We start from the raw sequence: 19,888 nt of genomic DNA, 5'->3' as shown, positions 1-19,888 counted from the left end.
GGGAGAGAAAAATCAAGAGACATATAAAAATTTGAGTGGGCACATAACAATTCCAAAAGAAAAACTATCAAATATAACAAGTTAAAGGGACAAACAAACGTAATATTGGACTTAAGAGAGTCAAGTGAAAAGCCTTAGATACAAAATTTAGGGGGAATTTTACCAAATTCAAATCATGTTTATGCACTCGTTTGGGCTTGAAATTTTTATATGTTAATGAACGTTTATTATAATAAAAAGGAGAGAATGTTAGTTCAAGATCTCTATTGAGATAACTTTGATGATAACCAATATTTAAGTTACTAGTTATGTGAATTAAGTATGTCTTGCAACTCAAAAAGTCTCAAAGAATTTCTAGCAACATATCCAGTCCACTAGCAAAACTCCAAACAACCCATACTAAAAGGGGAATAAGCAACTCATTTCAGAAAGCACACCAACCAAACATCCATCCAACCAACTAGCCAAGACAAATGAAGGATAGAAAGTAGAATTGCCTTGGATAGCTCCAGAATGTTTGGATAGGAAAAAGAAAAAGCCCTATTAGAGTTCATTCACCCACTAAATGCGAGAAGAAGCAAAGAAGAAAAAAGATCATGAAAAGTAGGACACCTAACTAGATTGCTCCCATCGGACTCGACTTGTGAGAGAAAATGTACTATATGTACCCATTCACCTAGCCGATCAATCAAGCTGAAGAAGAGAAGAAAGTGGTTTATTGAAGCCCAACCAACTAAATAACAAGAGCTTCTATTCAATGATTTATATGGTTGGCCTGTCAAAGTCCTAGGCAAGAGTACTTCCCAGGAGGTCACCCATCCTAGAATTACTCTCGTCCAGGCTCGCTTAACTATGAAGTTCCGAGTCAGATACTTAGCCAATACAACCCGAAAAGACTAGTCGTTTAAGGTGCGTAAAACCAAGTATCTAACTCAGAACACAAACTCTAACAAGAGTGGACGGAACCACTCTGACATGGCCAAACTAATGTAATTGAACACCTAGAAGAGAAGAAAAAAGAGTTGCCCAATGAAGACTGGCTCACCAATCTGCAACTGTTTGCACGAAACGTTCCATAAAGTTGCAAAACAAGATTGAAAGGTTCGATTAAGTCAAGATAGGTTCCCAAAATCTATAAGTGACCTATTTCTGTGATTAATAACTCACGAAGAAAATTTCTCAAGTTTTTTTTTTTATGATTTTAGTTGATATTTTGAGTTTCACAAGTAGGCAAAAGGTCCATTTTCTGTTCTAACGGTTCAAATTCTGAACATTAAGAACTTGTCCATTTAAGTTGTCTTCACCCAAAACATTATCTCTTTCGGCTTGTAAGACAAAATTGGCCACTCCTAAGTGTTCTTGCACTTTGAAAACAAATCTGGAAATTGATTTGACCTTTTGAAAAAAATAATCCCCATAGACTAGGTATTTTTTGAGCTTATAGTTTGAATTATTGTTGCTTAGCATATTTCATGCTAAAATCTTTTACTCTCATACTTTGAAATCATATAATACGTTCTAGCATATTGATTTGTTGGGGTATTTCAAAGGGGTTTTGCTTAGTGTTGAACATTTGACGTCTGAATTTAAAATTTTCAAGCATCAATATGCATATATTAAAATCCTCGGTTGATCTTGGTCAAGTGTGTTTGAATATGTGAATTTTTATTTTGAAATCTTCAAAGTCACTTAGAACATCACTTGTGTGGAAGTATTTTGAAATCAATTATAATCCTATGAGAGTGACCTTATGTAAGTTAGCTATTGTGGTATTTGAGTGGCGTAAGTCCCTATATGGGTAACATTATAATCGGCTCTAGAGGCAATTTGTAGTAAACTTGATAACCCTAAAATAGTAAAGAGAATAAGAAAGTATAACCCCTTAATAGTCACGAGAGGGAGAAAAGAGTGGACTCAAGTCCAATTTTTCCCTCTTAATAAAATAATCTATTTACAAGAATACCATTTACTATAATGACATTACAGTATTTTCGGTGTGGGGGCCTAAAGAGAAATCTATTAAAATAAGGGCCTATTTTAATATTAAGGACACGCTAAAGGATTGATAGGAAAAGTGTGTAAATTTTGAAGCTTTTACAGCTAAGCAAATGGAGGAGTACGAAGCAAGCCTCACCGTGGCAAGGCTGGGCCAAACTTTCATTTGGTTTGCGTCAGTGGGTATAAGATTGGGCATAACCTCTACTTAAAATTGAGCATAATCTATTTATATATATATATATATAATACCTGTATAAAATTCGACATAAACTCTATTTAAAATTGGACGTAATCAACATACATAATACCTTCATAAATACTCCATAAAATTGTTTATAATTCCATAGACACTCTATGAAATTGTTTATACACTCCACAAAATAGTCTAAACACTTCATATACTGCATAATATTATAAATAAATTCCATACAATAATCAAACACAACAAAATTAAATAAAATATCACTATCAATTTACAATCACCCAAATAAAAACTATAAATCCATTATAAATTTACGAACTATAGTTTTTTCTCTTAATGCTAGAAAATAATATACGTCCTTGCATGAGCAAAATCTCCACCTATGACAAAAATAAAAAAATAAAATTAGTTATTGTCAGATAAAAAAATACTCTTCCACTACTAGTTACTTAATGTTGTTAAAAATATTAAAATTACCATGATGAGAGAAACATGAAAAATCATGGAGCTGGTAGCATTATCTCTACACTCTTCTTCTCAGGCTGTAATCATAAAACAAAATTTTAATAAATAAAACTAAAAAATATCGTAATAAATAATTAATCAAAAAAATTCACCTTTTGATTTTTCTTTATACCGTGAAGAGTCTGAACCCAATCATTGCCACAAATCAAAGCTTGAAATGTATTTGGTACCAAGGAAGAACGATACAACTCTATTACTCTACCACCAGCACTAAATAATGAATCCGAAGCTACTGTGGATATGAGAATTATAAGGGGGGTTAGTCAACAACTTAAAATTTGAAATTAATCTTCATCTCTTGCTTCAAATTCATTTAATTCCTCTACATGAAATTCAATTTCAAACTTGGTGTTAGTGTGGACGAGTTCATATATATTGGAAAATAGTTTCTAGTGTTAGTGCCCCAAAATAAGAAAAATATAAAAAACAAAAAAATGAGTAACTTGTAATAGTATACTTAATTAAAACATAATATTTAAACCCCAAATTAGGTAACATAAACTTGATTACAACACAAATAAGTAATTTAATGTATAATTAAAATAAAGTAATATATTAATTAGTTAAATTAGATATTATATTATTTAATGATTGCAATTTATTATACATTAATAAAATAATTACGTGAGCCAATTAATTGTGTACATGATTAATTATTAAAAATAAAAAAATAAACAGGAAAATTTGATCAAATTGTAACTTTAATACACTATATTTTTACATATTATTGCATCGTCCAAAGGAAAAACAGGCTGAGAATAGGATTTGCAAGTTTTTTTTTTTTTTTATAAAAATCACACGTGCGAAACTCGCATGTGTGAACTGCAAGTGCGAGTTCGCACGCTGTGTGGGACGGAGCGTCGAGGGGAGAAAATAATCTCCCCCCCACAACTTATGTATTCGAACTTTAGGTATTCGGGGGTTATGTGCCGTTCCGGCGAGAGCGGTGGCTGGCTGATTTGACGGCGACAGTGGTAGGGGGTGACGATGACGGGAGAGGGTCCAGAGCAGCTGCTCTAGTTGGAGTACGACGAGGCGAGGGCGACGCTACGGGAGTTGACAACGACAACGATGAGAGGCAGAGAAGGCGATGAGCGGGGGGAAGGATTAGGTGCAGTGGCGGCGGAAGGGGCATCGACAGCGAGAGGGAGAAGGGAGATGGAGGCCGAGAGACGGAATTTCGGAGGAAGAAGAGAGAAGGGAAGGAGGAGACGAAGAGAGCGAGGGCGGAAGAGAGACCGAAAGAAAAAATTCGGGAGAGAGAGTGCGAAACTCCTAAAAATTTGCCCATCCTAACGAGTCGGCTCGCGAGCCGACGAGCCGAACCTGGCTCTACTCGAGCTCGGCTCATTAACCTAAACGAGCTCATTTCTGAGTTCGAGTTCCGCTCAAGCTCGATATGTAACAAGTTGAACCGAGCCGGCTTGGTTCGAAGCCACCCCTACTCTTCAGGTTGGAGCTCTTAATTCTCGTTTGTCCTTTTTTTTTTTAGTTTTTTTATTCACGTTGAACTTATTTGATAAAGAGTTCGATTTGTAGATCGAATGTTTTTTTTGTAGGGTTTAGGGTTTTACTGGTGTTCGCATTTTTGCATTGGATTTGGTTATTATCAGGGTTGATTTATTATTCCAACTGCTCTTAACTATTTTTTAATACCATTTCTTGGTTTCTAGTTGTTGATTCTGATAAATGTTTTTGCGAAGTAGAGGTTTGAATAGCTAAATCAGTTGGATTGTTCTTTTTTATATTCATCTTTTTGCGTTATGCATTGTGATGTATCTGGGTTTTCTATTGGCTCATTTTTGTTCGTCTTCTGCGCGATATGCTTGTTAGCTATGTCGTCTCTGCCGCTACACCCTGACAACATTTACTTGCCGTGGTTATATTTTTTGACAGAATGCGTTTGTACTCCGATTAGAACTCTGGTGTTTGATGCATCTACACTTGCCCCATGTGTCTGACTTTTTTTCGTCATTTTTAATGCAGAAGGTGCAAATGTCTGTTAAACTCAGCCTTGATATACTCGGGATCACCTTTTTTCTCCTCCAGTTTCATCCTTGATCGTCACAGGTGGAGCCTTGATAATAGACCCATCAATGAACTCCAGTAATTTCTCGGAGGAACTGGGTTTTCCATTGCAGGCGTATTTTGACGATCTGAGCTTGACTGAGACACCTGACTGAGACACGGCTTCTTATATCGATCAATGATAATGAAGATGGGGAGGGGGTTGACGAAGAGGAATCCATTGTACTCACAGACAAGATGCTTGCACTAATACGCAGATGAAACCAGCAGATGAAAACATGACCCCGACCAAACACGTGGCTACCTAATTGGAGACTGTAAACGCTTTATTTCTGGTTGATAGGGAGTCGAATCGGAGCGGTAACTCGGGTCCGCGATCCATGACAAACTGACAAACCCCCTTTCCCTCTACCTGACCTAAGAAAACCCCCTGTGACAGTTTGACTTGTGAGACAGCCCAAGCCTATGAATCCAGATGTCTACGATAACCTTCGAAAGGGTATAAATTGGAGTTGCTTGGTCCAGATCTGGACCTTCTTAAGAAAGTCTACTGGATTTGAGTTCGATTTCTATCCATATCCTCTTTTGCTTCTTTCGATCTTTGGGGGGGAGCACGGAGAACAGTCCTTACAAACTCTTGTCCTTCCGAGACGACTGCTGAATGCAAGTAAAATGTCTCTACCAATATCGAGATTTTCCATGAGACCCATTTTAAGAATTCTCTTCGTCCTACTCCCCTTGCTTTTGACACTCATCTTGTTTTCGCCTCCCGCGCCCTTTTCATCAAAAGCTCCACAACCAGATTCCACGGAGTACGATTGAACTTACCCATTTAGTTGTTTGCTTTTGTATTCTTTTTTCTGTGAATAAATATTGTGAATCTCGTTTCGGCCAGGTCGAATTCCAAGAGCAAGACGATGATTTGGGACGCACGGAGAATTATAGATTGGAGACCTTGTAAATGGTGGAGCAGTGGAGACATAACTGGTTAGTGTGGCATTTTGGGATGTTCGGTTTGGGTCCCGTTCTTTCACCACAAGTCTGCAGTTGTTTCATTTTGGGATGTTCGGTTTGGGACCCGTTCTTTCAGCACTTGTCTGCAGTTGTTTCCTTTTTTCCCCTGAATTTTTTTTAACTGGCTTCATTGCAGACAATTCTTGGTTTTTGTTGAAATGCTGCAGCTTTACCGGCTAAGAGTAATGGCTATATCCGAGTGGATTGCTATGGTGGACTCAATCAGATGAGACGAGATGTAACTTTTCTATTTACCCATTTTTCTAATTTATGTCCTAGTTGCGTTTTCTTCTTCTCTGTTTTAGTGCTAAATTACGGATATTGCAGTTATGTGATGGTGTTGGTATTGCTCGTCTTTTGAATGCAACACTAGTGCTGCCTAAATTCGAAGTTGCTGCATATTGGAATGAATCAAGGTATGCGTTATGATATTTTCGTTGTAATTGTTAGTCTTTGGTTCTGGTTCTGTTTCTGTTTCTTGTTGTGTGTTGACAATTTCTGCTTTCTGACTGTAGTTATATGATATAAGTTTGAAACAGTGGTTTTGCAGATGTTTTTGATGTTGATTATTTCATCCAGCAGTTAGAGGGTTTTGTGGAAGTTACCAAAGAGTTGCCTCCGGAGATAGCATCAAAGGAACCCTTTAGGGTGGACTGCAGTAAGCGGAAAGGGCCGTTTGATTATGTTGAAAGCATTCTTCCATTTCTCTTGAAACATCATTTCATTGCCATAACCCCGGCAATGAGCCAAAGAAGGGACAGGTACGGTGTTCTGTTGCATATTGCTCCTTGTGGTCAGGAGCTACAACTTTTAGTTTCTTCATGGGCATCAAAATGAAGGTATGGACCAGAGTAGATTGGGCATTTGGCTCAATGGCCACATGGGAATTTCTAGTGTGAAATCTTGCTTCAAATCTTAGTGAGGGTTAAGCTAAAAGTTTGTAGTTTATGCGTATCAAAGAGAGTATGGAATTAATCATCTTTGCTGGTGGATTAGACATTAGTTATTGCCCCATGGGGGTGTTTGGATTGAAGTCTCAGAGGTTTGGGTCACAGAAAATGTGTGACCAACATATATGGAAGTATCTTCAAAGACTTCTTTTTTCTTGTGGTCTTTTTTCCATGAGAGATCAAAGTGTTCTACGAAGCAGGTAATTGGTTATTGAAGGAACTTATTATTAGGTGGACAAGGTATTTCAAGGTGAATAATGAGCACACTTGAAAAGCAACAGTTTTAGGTTGTTTCAACATCAACTAATGGATTTCTTCACAAGGTGATGTTTGTAACACAAGAAATGTGGCTACTGTAGTATTTAACATCTCAACCCAAGTCAAATAATTTTTTTTTGAAGTGCAAACCTTGATTTTCAAGAAGGACAAATGAGAATAAAGGCACCAAAGCTACATGTTTCAGCAATGGTGGCCTATGTGCGGAGTAAGAAAACAGAGATAATGAATATTATTTGATGTCGTGTTTATGGAGGTCAGCCTTGCGTGTGTTTACAGGAAGAAGTGAGCATTTTGGATTCTAAATAAGAGGAATCAGAATCCTTAATTGGTGCTTCATTCATTGAATGAATGGTTGAGTTGCCTTCACTAGCAAAACAAAAGAACAAAAGAAATGGTTTCATCATATGGGATTTATGTGATCTTCATATTTCATGTTCCAGCAGAAGACAGCTCTTCCAATTGGTTTGCTTAAATCAAACTTCTAAGAAAATTTTGCAATGGAAGCAGCCAATTTGGTTGGAGTGTTTGACTGTGAAAAGGATGACGTCTCTGGTCACATTAGAGTCAACACAGTTCTCCTTTTCATAGATTAGTTCTTGATGTCATAGACTAGTTCTTGCCAAATCTCCTGAACAAATGTTCTTGATGTCCTGTTATTGGTTGAGTGAGATATTCTGTAGCTTGGGAACATAGCTGTGGTAGAGGCTGCCTTTTGTCCCTCATATACTTTCAGTTTTACCAGTCTGCTATGTCACCTATACATTCTTTACCCAATCTCCACTGTTACTTACAACATGAAGAATCATTATATTTTTCTCCATTGTGGATATATTTTCAACATGGCTTAGTCCAGATTCACAAATTAATGTTCGGCACAGCAATATCAATTGCTCAACTGGTTATGATTATGGTGTTTTTATAAATATTTGTCATCATTCTGTACTTGAAATTTGTTTTCAGTTTTTTTTAAAACGATTTGGTATTATCAATTAGATTCCAATTAGCGGAAAGAAATACAGAGGAAAATAGAGAAATTACCCATTTATTTTATTTTTGCATAAAAAACATAACCACCAATCACCTTTTTCTTATTTATTTCATCTTGTAGGTATCCCTTATATGTGAAGGCTGCTCTCTGTCAAGCATGTTATAATGCCCTGCGCCTCACAAGGTCCTTGGAGAGCAAAAGTGTGGAGCTTCTAAATATCCTTCCAAAACCCTTCTTATCCCTTCACTTGCGATTTGAACCTGACATGGTGGCATACAGCCAATGTCAATACTCAGGCCTATCTTTTTCCTCCATGGCTGCCATTGATGCTGCCCGTGGGGACCGCAAACCTTGGAGCGGAGAAGCTGCCCAAGCTTGGAGAAACCGTGGCAAGTGTCCTCTCACTCCTGAAGAAACCGCTTTCATTCTTCGGGCTCTTGGGATCCCAACCAACACAACCATTTACTTGGCAGCTGGCGATGGTCTACTGGAAATTGAGGGGTTAACATCTGTTTATACTAATGTTTATACCAAATCGTCTCTTCTCAGCACTGAGGACTTTGAGCTAATGCATGGCAACACAAAAGCTGCACTTGATTATTACGTATCAGTTAACAGTGATGCATATATAGCTACCTATTTCGGGAACATGGACAAGATGGTCGCTGCAATGAGAGCTGTGAAGGGCTTGTTTCGGACTCTTTTCTTGAGTAGGAGGGCATTTGCTGAATATACTTCAATGGGATTGAAAGGAGAGGAATTGATGAAGGCAATGTGGAAAACTCATCGGGCAGATTTTGTTTTGGGTAGAGGATCTGCTTTGCCTGATTGCTTTTGTGAGTTTAGCTTGTGAAAGGATGACTTCTTTTCTCTTGTTTATTACAGCAAAGTTTGCTTTGTAAGAGCCAAAGGTTCTTTGATTTGATTGTTTAGGCTAGTGAGACTAAGATTCCCAACCTCAAACCCCTAATCTCTCTTTGTTGGTTTTCTAAGTAATTCAGTATTTGTAGGTAATTTTGCAAATACGGATCTCTTGCATAGTGTATGTCATTCTCTCTATCCGATGCCATGATTATTGTTGTAAAGCCTCTGAAATCAGGAAGCCAGCAGGAAGCAACCGACCTCAGCTTCAACAGAAAAGATAGATGAAGCAAAAGCAAACGACTTGGGCTTTCAAAGCTTCTCGTCAAAGCAAGAGCCGCCCATGCCGAACTCCGTCCACTCCTTCCTTCGTAAATCCTTTCACCATTTCACGTGCCCACGCCGTGCCCATACGCTTCCTTTCATGGTTTGATCACCTAATCCCATTCAAATCAAACACTCAGAACCCTTCTTTTTCATATAGTAGGCTTGTTTAAGCCTCACGTTTACGTTAAGCCGTGGACTCTGAATCCCGTGCGCCTGCCTCATTCAACCCATTTCAATATTATCTCGACGACGCATTCACAACTCTTTTGACTCTGATTTCAAGATACAGACCATCACTTCATGTTGAAGGCATCCCGAAGGCTATTAAAAGGGTGGAGAGGTGAAGAGAGAGTGTCTGCAGTTTCTGTGTGGAAGAAGAAGAAGAAGATTGGCTCAGACTCCATGAGTAGTACTAGTCGTAATATCAAGATAGAAGGGGAAGCATCGCCCAGGTCTCAGAGGATCCATGTAGGGGACAGGAGGCCTGTGGAGGTGAGCAAGGTCGAACGGCAGGCGAGTGATGTAAATGAGCACGCCGAGGCGTTCATCAGGAGATTCAGGCAGCAGTTGATGATCCAACGACTTGAATCGCTGGAGAACCTTGAAAAGATGCTGGCAAGAGGCACTTGATGCAGCGACGTACCTCCTCCTCTTCTCTTCTCTTTCCTACCTCTGTAGATGTCTTCATCATTCTATCTATTTTGTGTGATTTATCGTTTTATCATGTCTCTGCTTAAAGTGATCCATGAAAGCAGGAAATTAGAGCCGTCCTCTGCCTAATTTTCATGTCTCAGAGGGAGATGTAAAAAAACGCGAGGATCAAGCTCTCAGTTCAAACAAATGATACCCTTCGTATTCATGGGTAATGGATTCGATCACGACCAACACCCGTCTGATCCAGATTGAGAGAGAGAGAGTAGTATTGAGATCCAAATCAGTAAATCAAGTTTGAGAATGGCATGGTTACGAATTGCCTACGCAGCACGAAAACGCAATTACCCCATTTGTAAACGTTTCTCGAGAAGAGAAAAACACAAGAGTGATCTCCCGGTGACTGGATTCCATTTACGAGCAGTAGATTTGGTGGAATCCAGCACAAAAGAAAATAAACCCATCAATGTTCAGTTTTCTGAAATTGAAAAATAGTTTTCAATTCGCATCCTCTTAACCTAATTACAGAATAGACGAAAGACTGACAACGATTTGGAACATGGAAGGGGACAGGGTTGTCTGAGCTCAGCAACGAAGGACGCATCGTTCCTCATATGCACAAGGGTACTTCTTCTTTGACTTGTACCGTCGGAAGGCACTTGCTGATCTGTTGTTGCTGCTGCTGCTGCTGTAGCTCCGGTTGGTGCTTCCGGTAGTTGGGTCGAGCGCAGGCTCGCAGAGATTCCCCCACGAGCGGCACCACCGGGAGGTTGTCGCAGTTGCAGATCTCGATCATGAACCCATCCGGGTCGTGGAAGAACAACTGGTCCACGTAGATTCCCCCTTCTTCCACGCGCCTCTGCACATTCGGTATCCTCATCTCCGACAGCTTTCTCCCCACCGCCGCCATGCTCTCGCACTGAGAATTAAAACGGGCGTTATTACATATGTTTTTTGCTTATTGAATTGTTCTTATGCTTTGTGGGTGATGGATAGGAAGAATGGACTCTGTCGCCAAGGGAGATGGACTAAACAAGCTTGCGATTAGAAAAAAGATTAAAGCAGAGTTTCAAGAAGAATCACCTGGAATGAGATATGGTTGTCTTTGGGATTGATTTGACTTTTCTTCGGCATGGTTTCCGGATCCTCCGACTGCAACAAATGGATCCCAATTCCGTAGCCGAACAGCCTGAAAAGAAAATCGAAAGTTCCCCAAAAGGAAAACAACAATCAAAAAACCAAATCACACGTTTTTTTCTCGACAATCGAGATTACGAATGAAAAATCTTACCAGGCTCCATCGAAATCAAAAGATCCGGGTCTTCTTATTGGAATGAATCCGAGAACGTTCTGATAGAAATCCAGAGACTTCTCAACGGATCTACAAACGAGCGAGATGTGGTTCAAGGACGTCAAATTCAGAGCACCTCCCGTACTGTCAAACATCTTCCTTCTCTTTCGACAAACAGACCAAACGAATCAAGACCAGCAATCAGCGACCAAAACCCAGAAGAAAGAGATGATTAGTTCCCTTAAAACACGAACAAACGAAGCAGAAAATCTGCAATGGAGTGAGAGAAAGGAGCGGAGGTAACGTGGGATTTATAGAGCAGGGAAGGAAAGTGTTTCCAAGGGCACGTGTACCTCTTGCCACCTGGCGTATAACTGTCTATCTGACACGTACGTGCAGAAAAAACATTGAGGCTTGCTGAGTCACAGTAGATCAGGACTGCCCCCAATTGCACTGCTGACACGTCAGCATACCCACCGACTCTGTTTGCGCAAACTGAAGGGCGAGTTTGGTTCTTTCTTGGGTTCGTGCTGATGATGAACTGCTGTTGAGCACTACAGAGATCAAAGATGAGTGAGATTGATGCGACGTTGTTGCAAGGGAGCCTAGTCAGACTCAATTACAAAACTTCGCATGTTCGCATCAAGTCGCTCTCAATTCTCAATAGTCTCGAGAAAAGTTTGAGTAATCTGAATATGTTGATGCTGCTGCTTGTCGTCTCGCTGCGGGAAGTGTCATCCTTGTTGGACTCTACGACCTTTTGCAGTGTACAGGGGAGGTTCATATCAGAAAGGAGAAGAGGGAGTCGCCAATTTGGTTCCAACAATGGAGGGAATGTTTTGTCAAGAATAGGAGGTGGAACCTTTGTTAGATGTTAAAGAAACGAAGAAAAGAAGTGTATAAGGAACGTATCAAACCCAAATGTGATACAAACTTCAATGCTAAAATAAGTCATTTGCACAAACAGTCTATAATGTCTGTTGGATTTAGGATCACATTGACAACGTGGTGAAAGAGGAGTGGAAGAAGAAAGAGGGGAAAGAGATAGAAGGAGAAAAGAAAGGGACAACTAGAGAGAGATAGATAGAGACCGAAAGGCGCGATGGCAAAGGAAGGCAAACGTCTGCAGCCATGAGAGGAACAGAGAGAGATTGATAAAGCTTGTTGGTGGACAGAGGAAGTTGTTATCTTCTGTTCGACTCCCTAGAAATCACCAGCCATTATGAAACCTTGTATAGTCAATTTGAGCAGTAACATGATCTTATTTGTTATGTTAATATATCGAATCACCATGTCTTAATAAAAGATGCATCAAAGAGGGGCATAATTGGTAGCAGTTAGAAAGAGAGCCCCCATCGAAATCATGGCTGCCATCCTGGGTGATGCATTTCTTAGTTACGACAGAAGGTGATACCATGATCGTTGAATAACTCTTCTAACTTGTGAGAAACTGTTAGATTGTTTACTAGTTTACATCGAGGAAAACGTCGATGCAGAATTTGTAGATGCGGTACTACCGATGCAAATCCTTCACCATCAAAGAGAATGTGAAAATTAAAGGAGAAATCAAAGCACCCCAAGGAAAAATTATACATATAAAGTTCATCAACTATGTAAACTTGTGTCGAAAGGAAAAACAATGGTGGAGGACCTCTGAAACAATGGAAGAGGAACAACAAGACAAGCATGAAGAGGACGAAATAGGAAAGGAGGATTTTTTTAGTCTATGGTTAAATGTCACTATTTCTTAGATAGTGCACTAAGATGCCCCTTCCACTTTCACCAGTGTTAAGGTCTCATGGATTAACGAGAACAAATATATTGAGTTTATTAGTTAGGCAAGAAGTTTCATAAGATAATTAATGGTTTTGGGATAAACTTTGAATCCAATTTCACATGATATATACTTATATATATAGACCACCCAAAATTATCTTTATGTTAGAACCAAATAGTCTATAGGTGAAGAAGAGTGTTAAGAAATAGTCTAACATAGATTAATAAGAATAAATATATTAAATTTATTAGTTGGCATTAATGGGGTAAATATTAAGAAATAGTCTCACATGAATTAATAAAAATAAATATATTAAATTTATTAGTTGGAAAAGAATTTCGACGTATGATTTGGGTAGAACTTTGAACTTAGGGGTAGCTTTAAACCGGGCCAGCGTGCTAGCTCGGTTTAATTTGTTTAAATTAACGAACCGAGAATCCGGGTACGGCTCGACAGCTCGCACAAGCGGCGCGGATTCGGGGGAGTCGAGACCGGGACGCCGAGTGAAGGGGGAAAATTTTTTCCTCCCCTCATCACCGCCGAGCCCCCCCGTCCGCTGCCTCTGTCACCGTTGACAGCTGCCTTTTCGTCGCAGTCGTTATCCCCGACGAAAGTTACTCGCCGGCACCGATGGAAGCTTTTCCCTCCGTGTCGTTCCTCATCCTCGGCGGAAACCAGAGGACGAAGGGAAAAAATAATTTCCCTCCCCCCGTGTCGTTCCTCGTCCTCGGCGGAAACCAGAGGACGAAAGGGAAAAATAATTTCCCTCCCCCCGCGTCGTTCCTCGTCCTCGGCGGAAACCAGAGGACGAAGGGAAAAATAATTTCCCTCCCCCCGCGTCGTTCCTCATCCTCGGCGGAAACCAGGGGACGAAGGGGAAAAATAATTTCCCACCCCCCGTGTCGTTCCTCGTCCTCGGCGAAAACCAGAGGGCGAGGGCGAAGGGAAAAATAATTTCCAAGACCCCACACGCGAGAAGCGATTTTGCACGTGCGATATTAAAAAAAAATAAAAAAATCTAGGGACTAAACTATTAGTGTTTTTTAATAAATATTAAAAAAATATTTTTAGTAGAAATACGTTTCTATGGACTATTAGTGTATTATGTTTTTGAAAAAAATTTAATTAGAAATTCTTATTAAAAAATTATATAATTTTCTAAGTAAAATTTTCTTACGAAAATCATATAGAAAATTTTTGAATAAGTATTTGACAGTTATGTTATTATACTTTTAGTATAAAACAATTTTCATAGCAATTTTGTGTTTGATATTTTATTTGATTAAAATTTTATTTATAAGTATAGTAATATAATAGATTAATTATTAATTTTTATTTATTTTCCTAGAAGAGCAATAAGAGGTCCATTTAATTTTCCTAAGAAAATTTTAAAATATTTCTTGTAATTTTCTAGTAAGTCACTAATAGTAATATGATTTTATTTAAAGATTTTTTTTGGAAATATGTATAGGAAAATATTTATAGTTTTTCCTAGAATATAAAATTTTAACGAGGGGCAATAAGGAGGCCATAGTAAACTTATGGCTAGATTCAAAAATTACAAAATAAGTTAGACAATATTTGGGGTAAAAAAAATTAATACTAGTGCGTTCTAATCCATTATCGAGATTCAATCCTGAACTTCCCCTATCATTCTTTTTATAAAATGTATGCATAATTTTATATATAATTTATTCGATATATATTTTATGTAGAATATTAAATATAGGTTAAGCTACTCGGTTAAAATTATTAGGCTCGAATTCGATTATAATTTTAGGCTCGAGGCTAGGGTCGGCTCGAGCTCAAATTTAAAATATTTAAATCAAGTTCGACTCGAACATAAGAAGGTTTGGGTTCAACTCAATTTAATGCCACCTTTATGCCTAATTTTAAGCAGAGGTCATGCCCAATTTTATGTAAAATGTATGCATAATTTTATATATAATTTATTTAACATATATATTTTTAAAAATTTTAAATATATGTTAGAGCTTGAACTCGAGATATGTATTTTTTGAAAAGTTTTAAATAAATATTGGAACTGGAGCTCGGTTCGAATTCAGTTAAAATTATTAGGCTTGAACTCGAAAATAATTTTAGGTTATAGGCTAGCCTTTGCTCTAGCTCGAATTCAAAATATTTAAATCCTACACGGAGGTTAGGCTCGGCTCCATGCGACCCGTTCTTGACCCAACTTCACAACGAGTAATTCACTCCCGATCATTTTTTTAAGTCTGACAGAGGAACACTGCTACTCCGGAGCAAGATTTTCCTTGTTCTCATAATGCTGCGCAGGAAGCCAACCAGCTTCTTCGTGAGTAGCAAGATTTTCCTTGTTGTCCTAATGCTGCGCAGGAAGCCAACCATCTTCTTCGTGGTTGTGCAAACACACTGAAGAGAAGGAGGAAACCATTAGAATTTCTGTAGATAAGCTCCGGATCAAGCGTCTCGACGCATAGAAGAAAATGGAGTTGAACGATACCTGCCGTATGTTTCCGGCCTCTGCTTCTTCAATTCGAAGTTTCACACCTGCAAATAAAGGCAATGTTATCCTGACCGCCATGGTTTCGCATTTGTTTCTTTTCTGGTTGCAGAGATATTAGCGAGGATGATAAGCGTCTCGACCAAATTTGGAGAATCGAATTTACACCTTTGGTGAAGAAGGATTGGAAGAAGGTGAAGACCTCGAATGACACTGCTTTAACGACGCCCTGGCCGTTGCAGAGCATGGTGGAGACATTGGGTATTGACACCTTCATGCTGTTAGAAACAGCATAATTGGGAATTGCCAAAGCCCATGTGGTATGTGGGGTGGGTTTGCAAGGGGAAAAGTTTTAGGAAGTTGGGATTATAGTAGTCTTTGTCACTGTAATTAGGGACTTTGGGGATATCTAATGTAATCAAAGGATAGGTTAATAATTAAGAGAGTAAAAAGGGCTTGACTTGATTGTGGAGATGTCCTTGTCTATGTAAGAGTTATAGTAGCTATAGTAGTCAAATTTAAGAGTTAGAATGAAAGTTGGGAGTTAAAGAGTAAAAGTAGGACTTTAAGCTGGGATTTCTCTCTAAGAAATCCTTATAAATGTATGACTTTTTATCAAGAAATTGCAAGGGTAGAGAGATTCTCTTTCAATTTTTTCACTCTCTCTAGGTACGACAGATTCCTAGCAAAAAGAAAAGGAGTAACAATGAACTGAAAAACTAGATTGGCATACAAAGAAACACAAAATGAAAAAAACCCTCGACAAAGGGGATGCTTTGGGGTTAAGAATAGAGATGGATTTTGTAACTTGGGCCTTTGGCTCAGTGATCACATGGGTGGGTGTCTAGTGTCAGTTTTGGGTTCAAGTTTTATTAGGGGTAAGTGGGTGTGCAAGAGTAGTCAACAGTCAAGAAAAAGAGAGAGGTAAGGATGGATTTGAAGGCTGGCATGGGTTCAAGATCTTGTTTGGAGATTCCTATACCCATTTCTAATTGTTCAACGTATATCTGCAGCATCTTGGAAGATATTTTATGCAGGTTGCCAGAGAGGTGAATTTGCTTACCATCCATTTCTCAATCATCTTTGTGTTTCATTCTCAACTTACCAACTGCTACACAGGTTGCAGCAAAACTGGAAAGTCAAACGCCAACGTCTAATTGCAGCGAAGGCTTTACTATTGATCTCTTTGGCAATTCTCTATCAGATCTACAGTTCGCATTGATCGTGATGCAGCTGGTATGCTTGCCATTCACTTGCCTCCAAAATCATGCCAATCTATCCAATTTAGCATCTCAGGTGATTCCGCCCAAAATCCTGATTCATCCGGTTGAAGCCGTCGGGACGCTGACCTCTTCCTCCCGAATGTTTTTCTAGACCTCTCTCTCCCGCTCTCAGCAGCCTCCCTCTCCCTTCTCCTGCTCAGTTCTCCTAGAGGTGGATCTCGTCTCCGTCTAGCATATTTTCTCTGTAGGGTCCGTCTTCCATTTTTATTCTTTATTTTATTTAATATTTTATTATTTGTATTATATTTTACCCTAATTATATCTTTCTTTAAAAAATGTTTTTATTTCAAAATTTCAAAATTTGTTATTGTAGTTCTTTCTTTTTTAATTAATTTTTATATTCAAAATTTTATTTTTAAATTAGACACCAATACAATAAACTGTAATCATTAATTAATATAATATAATATCTTAATTAATTAATATATTTTAATTTTACCTTAAATTATTCATATTTGTTTTGATTAATTATCTATTTAGGTATATTATAAAAAATTATTTGAACCTAAAATTGAAGCACAGGTGTGGATTCTTCTCATGTTAGGATTTGGGAAATCGCATCAAAGATTCTAGTCCTGGTGACAGAGAACGAATCCCGGTCGCGTGTCCTTGTGTCCCTTTCCTTTTGTAATACGAGTCTCCCTTACGACTCTCCCTTCTGCTTCAATTAACCGGCGGCTTTGCAAGAATCGAAGTATGAAGTTTCCTCTATTTGGGTTCATCAAGGGCAGAGATTTAGAGCCGCCCGCGTCTTGTTTTCCTGGATTATTCTTAGCTTTTACTGAGAAACATGTCTGGTGGGAGCGGGAGCGTAATCCCTGTTGGATATATGAGGCAGAGATGCAACAACGGCTATGCCTCTAGTGGTGACGAATTGGAGGATGGTATGTTGTCGAGGACTCCCACTTCTTCTGCAATTCCGAGGCCTCGAACCTGGATGAAGGTCATTGAAAATATCCTTTGGATGACCTCGGCTGTTTACATTATCTACTTGGGTGATCGACACTCCAATCTCATTCATGTCTTCTGCCTAGATGATCGAATCAAGCGGTACAAGATTGTCTCTTAATTTCTTATACGTCTTTTTATTGAACTGTTGGCTTTAGTTTTATTTTTTTTATTCTACTGCCTGAAAGGCTGAAATTTATTCGGAATATGGTGCTGGCTTTTGTATCAAACTGACAACTCTAGTCTTGGGTTTTTCTTTGGAAAATTACTGCACAAGATTGTTCTCAAAGATTGAAAGAGTATTGCTTTTGTAGTCAAATTACTCCAATGTGCATGATCCAAATCATTGACCTGAAAAAAAAAAATTGTTTGAAGAAATTACTCCACCTCCTTAGATGAATTAATACTCATCATTGATATCAAGATACGTGCTAGGGGACAATTTTAATTTCAAATGGATGTTGGACCTCAGTTCCTTTACATGCTAATCTTGAAATCTCTGGTATCAGATTGTAGCTCTGTGAAAAATCGCCATGAACACAATACTTGCATTAGTTCACAACAACATGAGAAAAAATCACAAGTTTAAGATTCATTTTGAACCTCTGAGCAAGCAACAATCTTTTTTATTTCCAGTCTGCTTAAAAATACTTGCTTTCATATCATGGAACCGGTTCCACTTTAGCTGCTATGCTCAAAGACCTAGGTCATATGCCCTTTAGCAATCTTTCAATGTTTACACTGAGTAGGATTTATATTGAGTACTATAGGATTTCTTTCCGATTCTTGAATGAAAGGAATGTTCTTTACCAAAAGCAGTTTCCGTTTTCAGAGTTCTTGAGAGTGGTTCAGATTTTACCTGTTTCGTTGTAAGATCTATTTATTGTTTCCTTATAGATACACTGCAGATCATCTCTCAGATTTGTCTCATTCTCTTTAGGAGTAACAAAAACTTGATGGGAATGATATTTGCATGGAACCCCCACGGTGTATAGCTCTGTCACCAGTGCATTGACTATGGCATTGGTTCATGCTTGCTGTAAAGAACTGGAATAGTATGGTTTCTTGTATCCAGCATTTGGTTGTTCTTAATTAATGTAGACCTTCCCTTGATGTGTTTTTCTGCTTCACCAATGATTCTTGTCACAACTTTAAATAGGCGAATAAAATAGAAAACCCAGATCTAATAAATGGATGATACGTTTTTCAATTTTGTGTGCAGGTTCAAAACCTTTTAGATAGCTGATATTATTTCCTTCTGCTCATTATTTTGAAGAATGATGACAGGATTGAAACATTTTGTAATTAAATTGCACTGCCCACCTGGAGGAACTCCATGATGTTTTGAACTTGATAGATGTCTTTCATTTTCTTAATCTCTTGCCTCTGTCTTTCAGGTTGCCTTTCTACTTCGGATTCATTGGTATTTTTCTGAATTTAGGAATCGTCTTATTTACAAATTTTTTCACGAGAGATACCAGGAAGGCTGATGACAGATGGGTACCTTTACCTCTGTCTCTAGCTCCAGTTGTGACTCTAGTTGGTGTCCTCTCTTTTTTCTTGTAAGTAAAGCACTCTGCCTTCATATTGTTTTGTACACATGCAAACACATGTTCCTTGATCTAAGTAGATTTTGTTACTTACAAAGCCAATCTTACTTCACAGGTTTTCTTTTGCTTTGTGGCCAATTTGGAGCTTCTTGACCCTTCCTCTACTGGTACATTTTTTCGCCCTGTTGAACCTTAATCGTCTCTTCTGTTATGTCATGTACAGATCAAGTAATTTCATTTTTTGGTTGTCTCACTCACATTTCATATGATTATGCTATATACAAAGGAATTAATTCCATCTCTTGAATGTAGGTCTCACTTTTTATGGCTTTCATGGTCGTATCACAGTATTTGCTAGCTGGTTTGGGGAGGATTCAAGTTTATACATTTCGAGCAGATTGAGTTTTAAACCAATAGATATTCAGCAACATTTGGAAGCCTGCTTAGGGGTTTGGCTGCAATTGTTTACAGCAAAGGATTCAGCTCTGGTAGATGTGAACTCATCACAATTGAAGAAGAAAGGGGACTCCTAACAAGATTTTTGTATTACCAAGATTTTACCCTGCTGGGTCTGATCCTTGCTTTTTATTTAATCGATTAATTTGAGGATAGGGATGCCTTCTTAGCATTTTAGGAAATTTTTTTGTACTATGCCATCCTTTTTACCCGGCGTAGTATCACCTGGCTTTCACCTTTACCATCTGAATGACTTGTTATTCTTTCCCAACAGT

At 38.5% G+C, this 19,888-nt stretch overlaps 4 protein-coding genes across 6 annotated transcripts; 3 read left to right on the top strand and 1 right to left on the bottom strand.

The window, feature by feature from the left end:
• The first annotated feature begins 5,118 nt into the window (after positions 1-5,118).
• On the top strand, positions 5,119-8,960 carry LOC137946350 (O-fucosyltransferase 13). 2 transcript variants are annotated; one of them, XM_068792610.1, is made up of 6 exons: positions 5,119-5,565; positions 5,649-5,740; positions 5,935-6,005; positions 6,095-6,183; positions 6,307-6,528; positions 8,105-8,960. In XM_068792610.1, exons 1-6 carry the CDS (start codon positions 5,219-5,221, stop codon positions 8,835-8,837), a joined length of 1,554 nt encoding a protein of 517 aa, XP_068648711.1. In that variant the 5' UTR covers positions 5,119-5,218; the 3' UTR covers positions 8,838-8,960. The 2 variants fall into 2 exon arrangements, with proteins under 2 accessions (XP_068648711.1, XP_068648712.1); XM_068792611.1 differs by lacking the exon at positions 5,119-5,565 and having other exon boundaries at positions 5,651-5,740; positions 5,904-6,005.
• Positions 8,961-9,461: 501 nt separating this feature from the next.
• Positions 9,462-9,928, top strand: LOC137945210 (uncharacterized). The gene has a single exon (XM_068790988.1). The coding sequence runs from the start codon at positions 9,473-9,475 to the stop codon at positions 9,800-9,802; it is 330 nt and encodes a 109-aa protein (XP_068647089.1). The 5' UTR covers positions 9,462-9,472; the 3' UTR covers positions 9,803-9,928.
• Positions 9,929-10,132: 204 nt separating this feature from the next.
• LOC137946291 (glyoxylase I 4-like) lies at positions 10,133-11,381 on the bottom strand. Its single transcript, XM_068792526.1, has 3 exons — positions 11,115-11,381; positions 10,907-11,012; positions 10,133-10,742 (listed from the first exon to the last, which is right to left on the bottom strand). Exons 1-3 carry the CDS (start codon positions 11,267-11,269, stop codon positions 10,434-10,436), a joined length of 570 nt encoding a protein of 189 aa, XP_068648627.1. The 5' UTR covers positions 11,270-11,381; the 3' UTR covers positions 10,133-10,433.
• A 5,791-nt stretch (positions 11,382-17,172) lies between these two features.
• On the top strand, positions 17,173-19,888 carry LOC137946997 (uncharacterized). 2 transcript variants are annotated; one of them, XM_068793291.1, is made up of 4 exons: positions 17,173-17,709; positions 19,005-19,169; positions 19,273-19,324; positions 19,506-19,888. In XM_068793291.1, exons 1-4 carry the CDS (start codon positions 17,450-17,452, stop codon positions 19,557-19,559), a joined length of 531 nt encoding a protein of 176 aa, XP_068649392.1. In that variant the 5' UTR covers positions 17,173-17,449; the 3' UTR covers positions 19,560-19,888. The 2 variants fall into 2 exon arrangements, with proteins under 2 accessions (XP_068649392.1, XP_068649391.1); XM_068793290.1 differs by having other exon boundaries at positions 19,470-19,888.

This window comes from Aristolochia californica, unplaced genomic scaffold (assembly GCF_029961685.1).
Source record: "Aristolochia californica isolate CCGP_79_NKW_82.1479 unplaced genomic scaffold, dmAriCali1.0.hap1 SCAF_12, whole genome shotgun sequence".
NCBI lineage: Eukaryota > Viridiplantae > Streptophyta > Magnoliopsida > Piperales > Aristolochiaceae > Aristolochia > Aristolochia californica.
Note: the sequence above shows the minus strand (reverse complement) of the source record. Positions and strands in the feature narration are given on the sequence as shown.

Bases quoted from the DNA above. Each gene is read 5' to 3' on its own strand.
- LOC137946291 (XM_068792526.1), bottom strand. From the start codon at position 11,269: ATGTTTGACAGTACGGGAGGTGCTCTGAATTTGACGTCCTTGAACCAC. The intron at 11,013-11,114 runs GTAAGATTTTTC...TTTTCTTTTCAG, and splicing joins TTTGATTTCGATGGAGCCTG to GCTGTTCGGCTACGGAATTG. The intron at 10,743-10,906 runs GTGATTCTTCTT...TTTAATTCTCAG, and splicing joins ACAACCATATCTCATTCCAG to TGCGAGAGCATGGCGGCGGT.
- LOC137946997 (XM_068793290.1), top strand. From the start codon at position 17,450: ATGTCTGGTGGGAGCGGGAGCGTAATCCCTGTTGGATATATGAGGCAG. The intron at 19,170-19,272 runs GTAAGTAAAGCA...CTTACTTCACAG, and splicing joins GGTGTCCTCTCTTTTTTCTT to GTTTTCTTTTGCTTTGTGGC. The intron at 19,325-19,469 runs GTACATTTTTTC...TCTTGAATGTAG, and splicing joins TCTTGACCCTTCCTCTACTG to GTCTCACTTTTTATGGCTTT.
- LOC137945210 (XM_068790988.1), top strand. From the start codon at position 9,473: ATGTTGAAGGCATCCCGAAGGCTATTAAAAGGGTGGAGAGGTGAAGAG.
- LOC137946350 (XM_068792610.1), top strand. From the start codon at position 5,219: ATGAATCCAGATGTCTACGATAACCTTCGAAAGGGTATAAATTGGAGT. The intron at 5,566-5,648 runs GTACGATTGAAC...CGTTTCGGCCAG, and splicing joins CCACAACCAGATTCCACGGA to GTCGAATTCCAAGAGCAAGA. The intron at 6,006-6,094 runs GTAACTTTTCTA...CGGATATTGCAG, and splicing joins TCAATCAGATGAGACGAGAT to TTATGTGATGGTGTTGGTAT.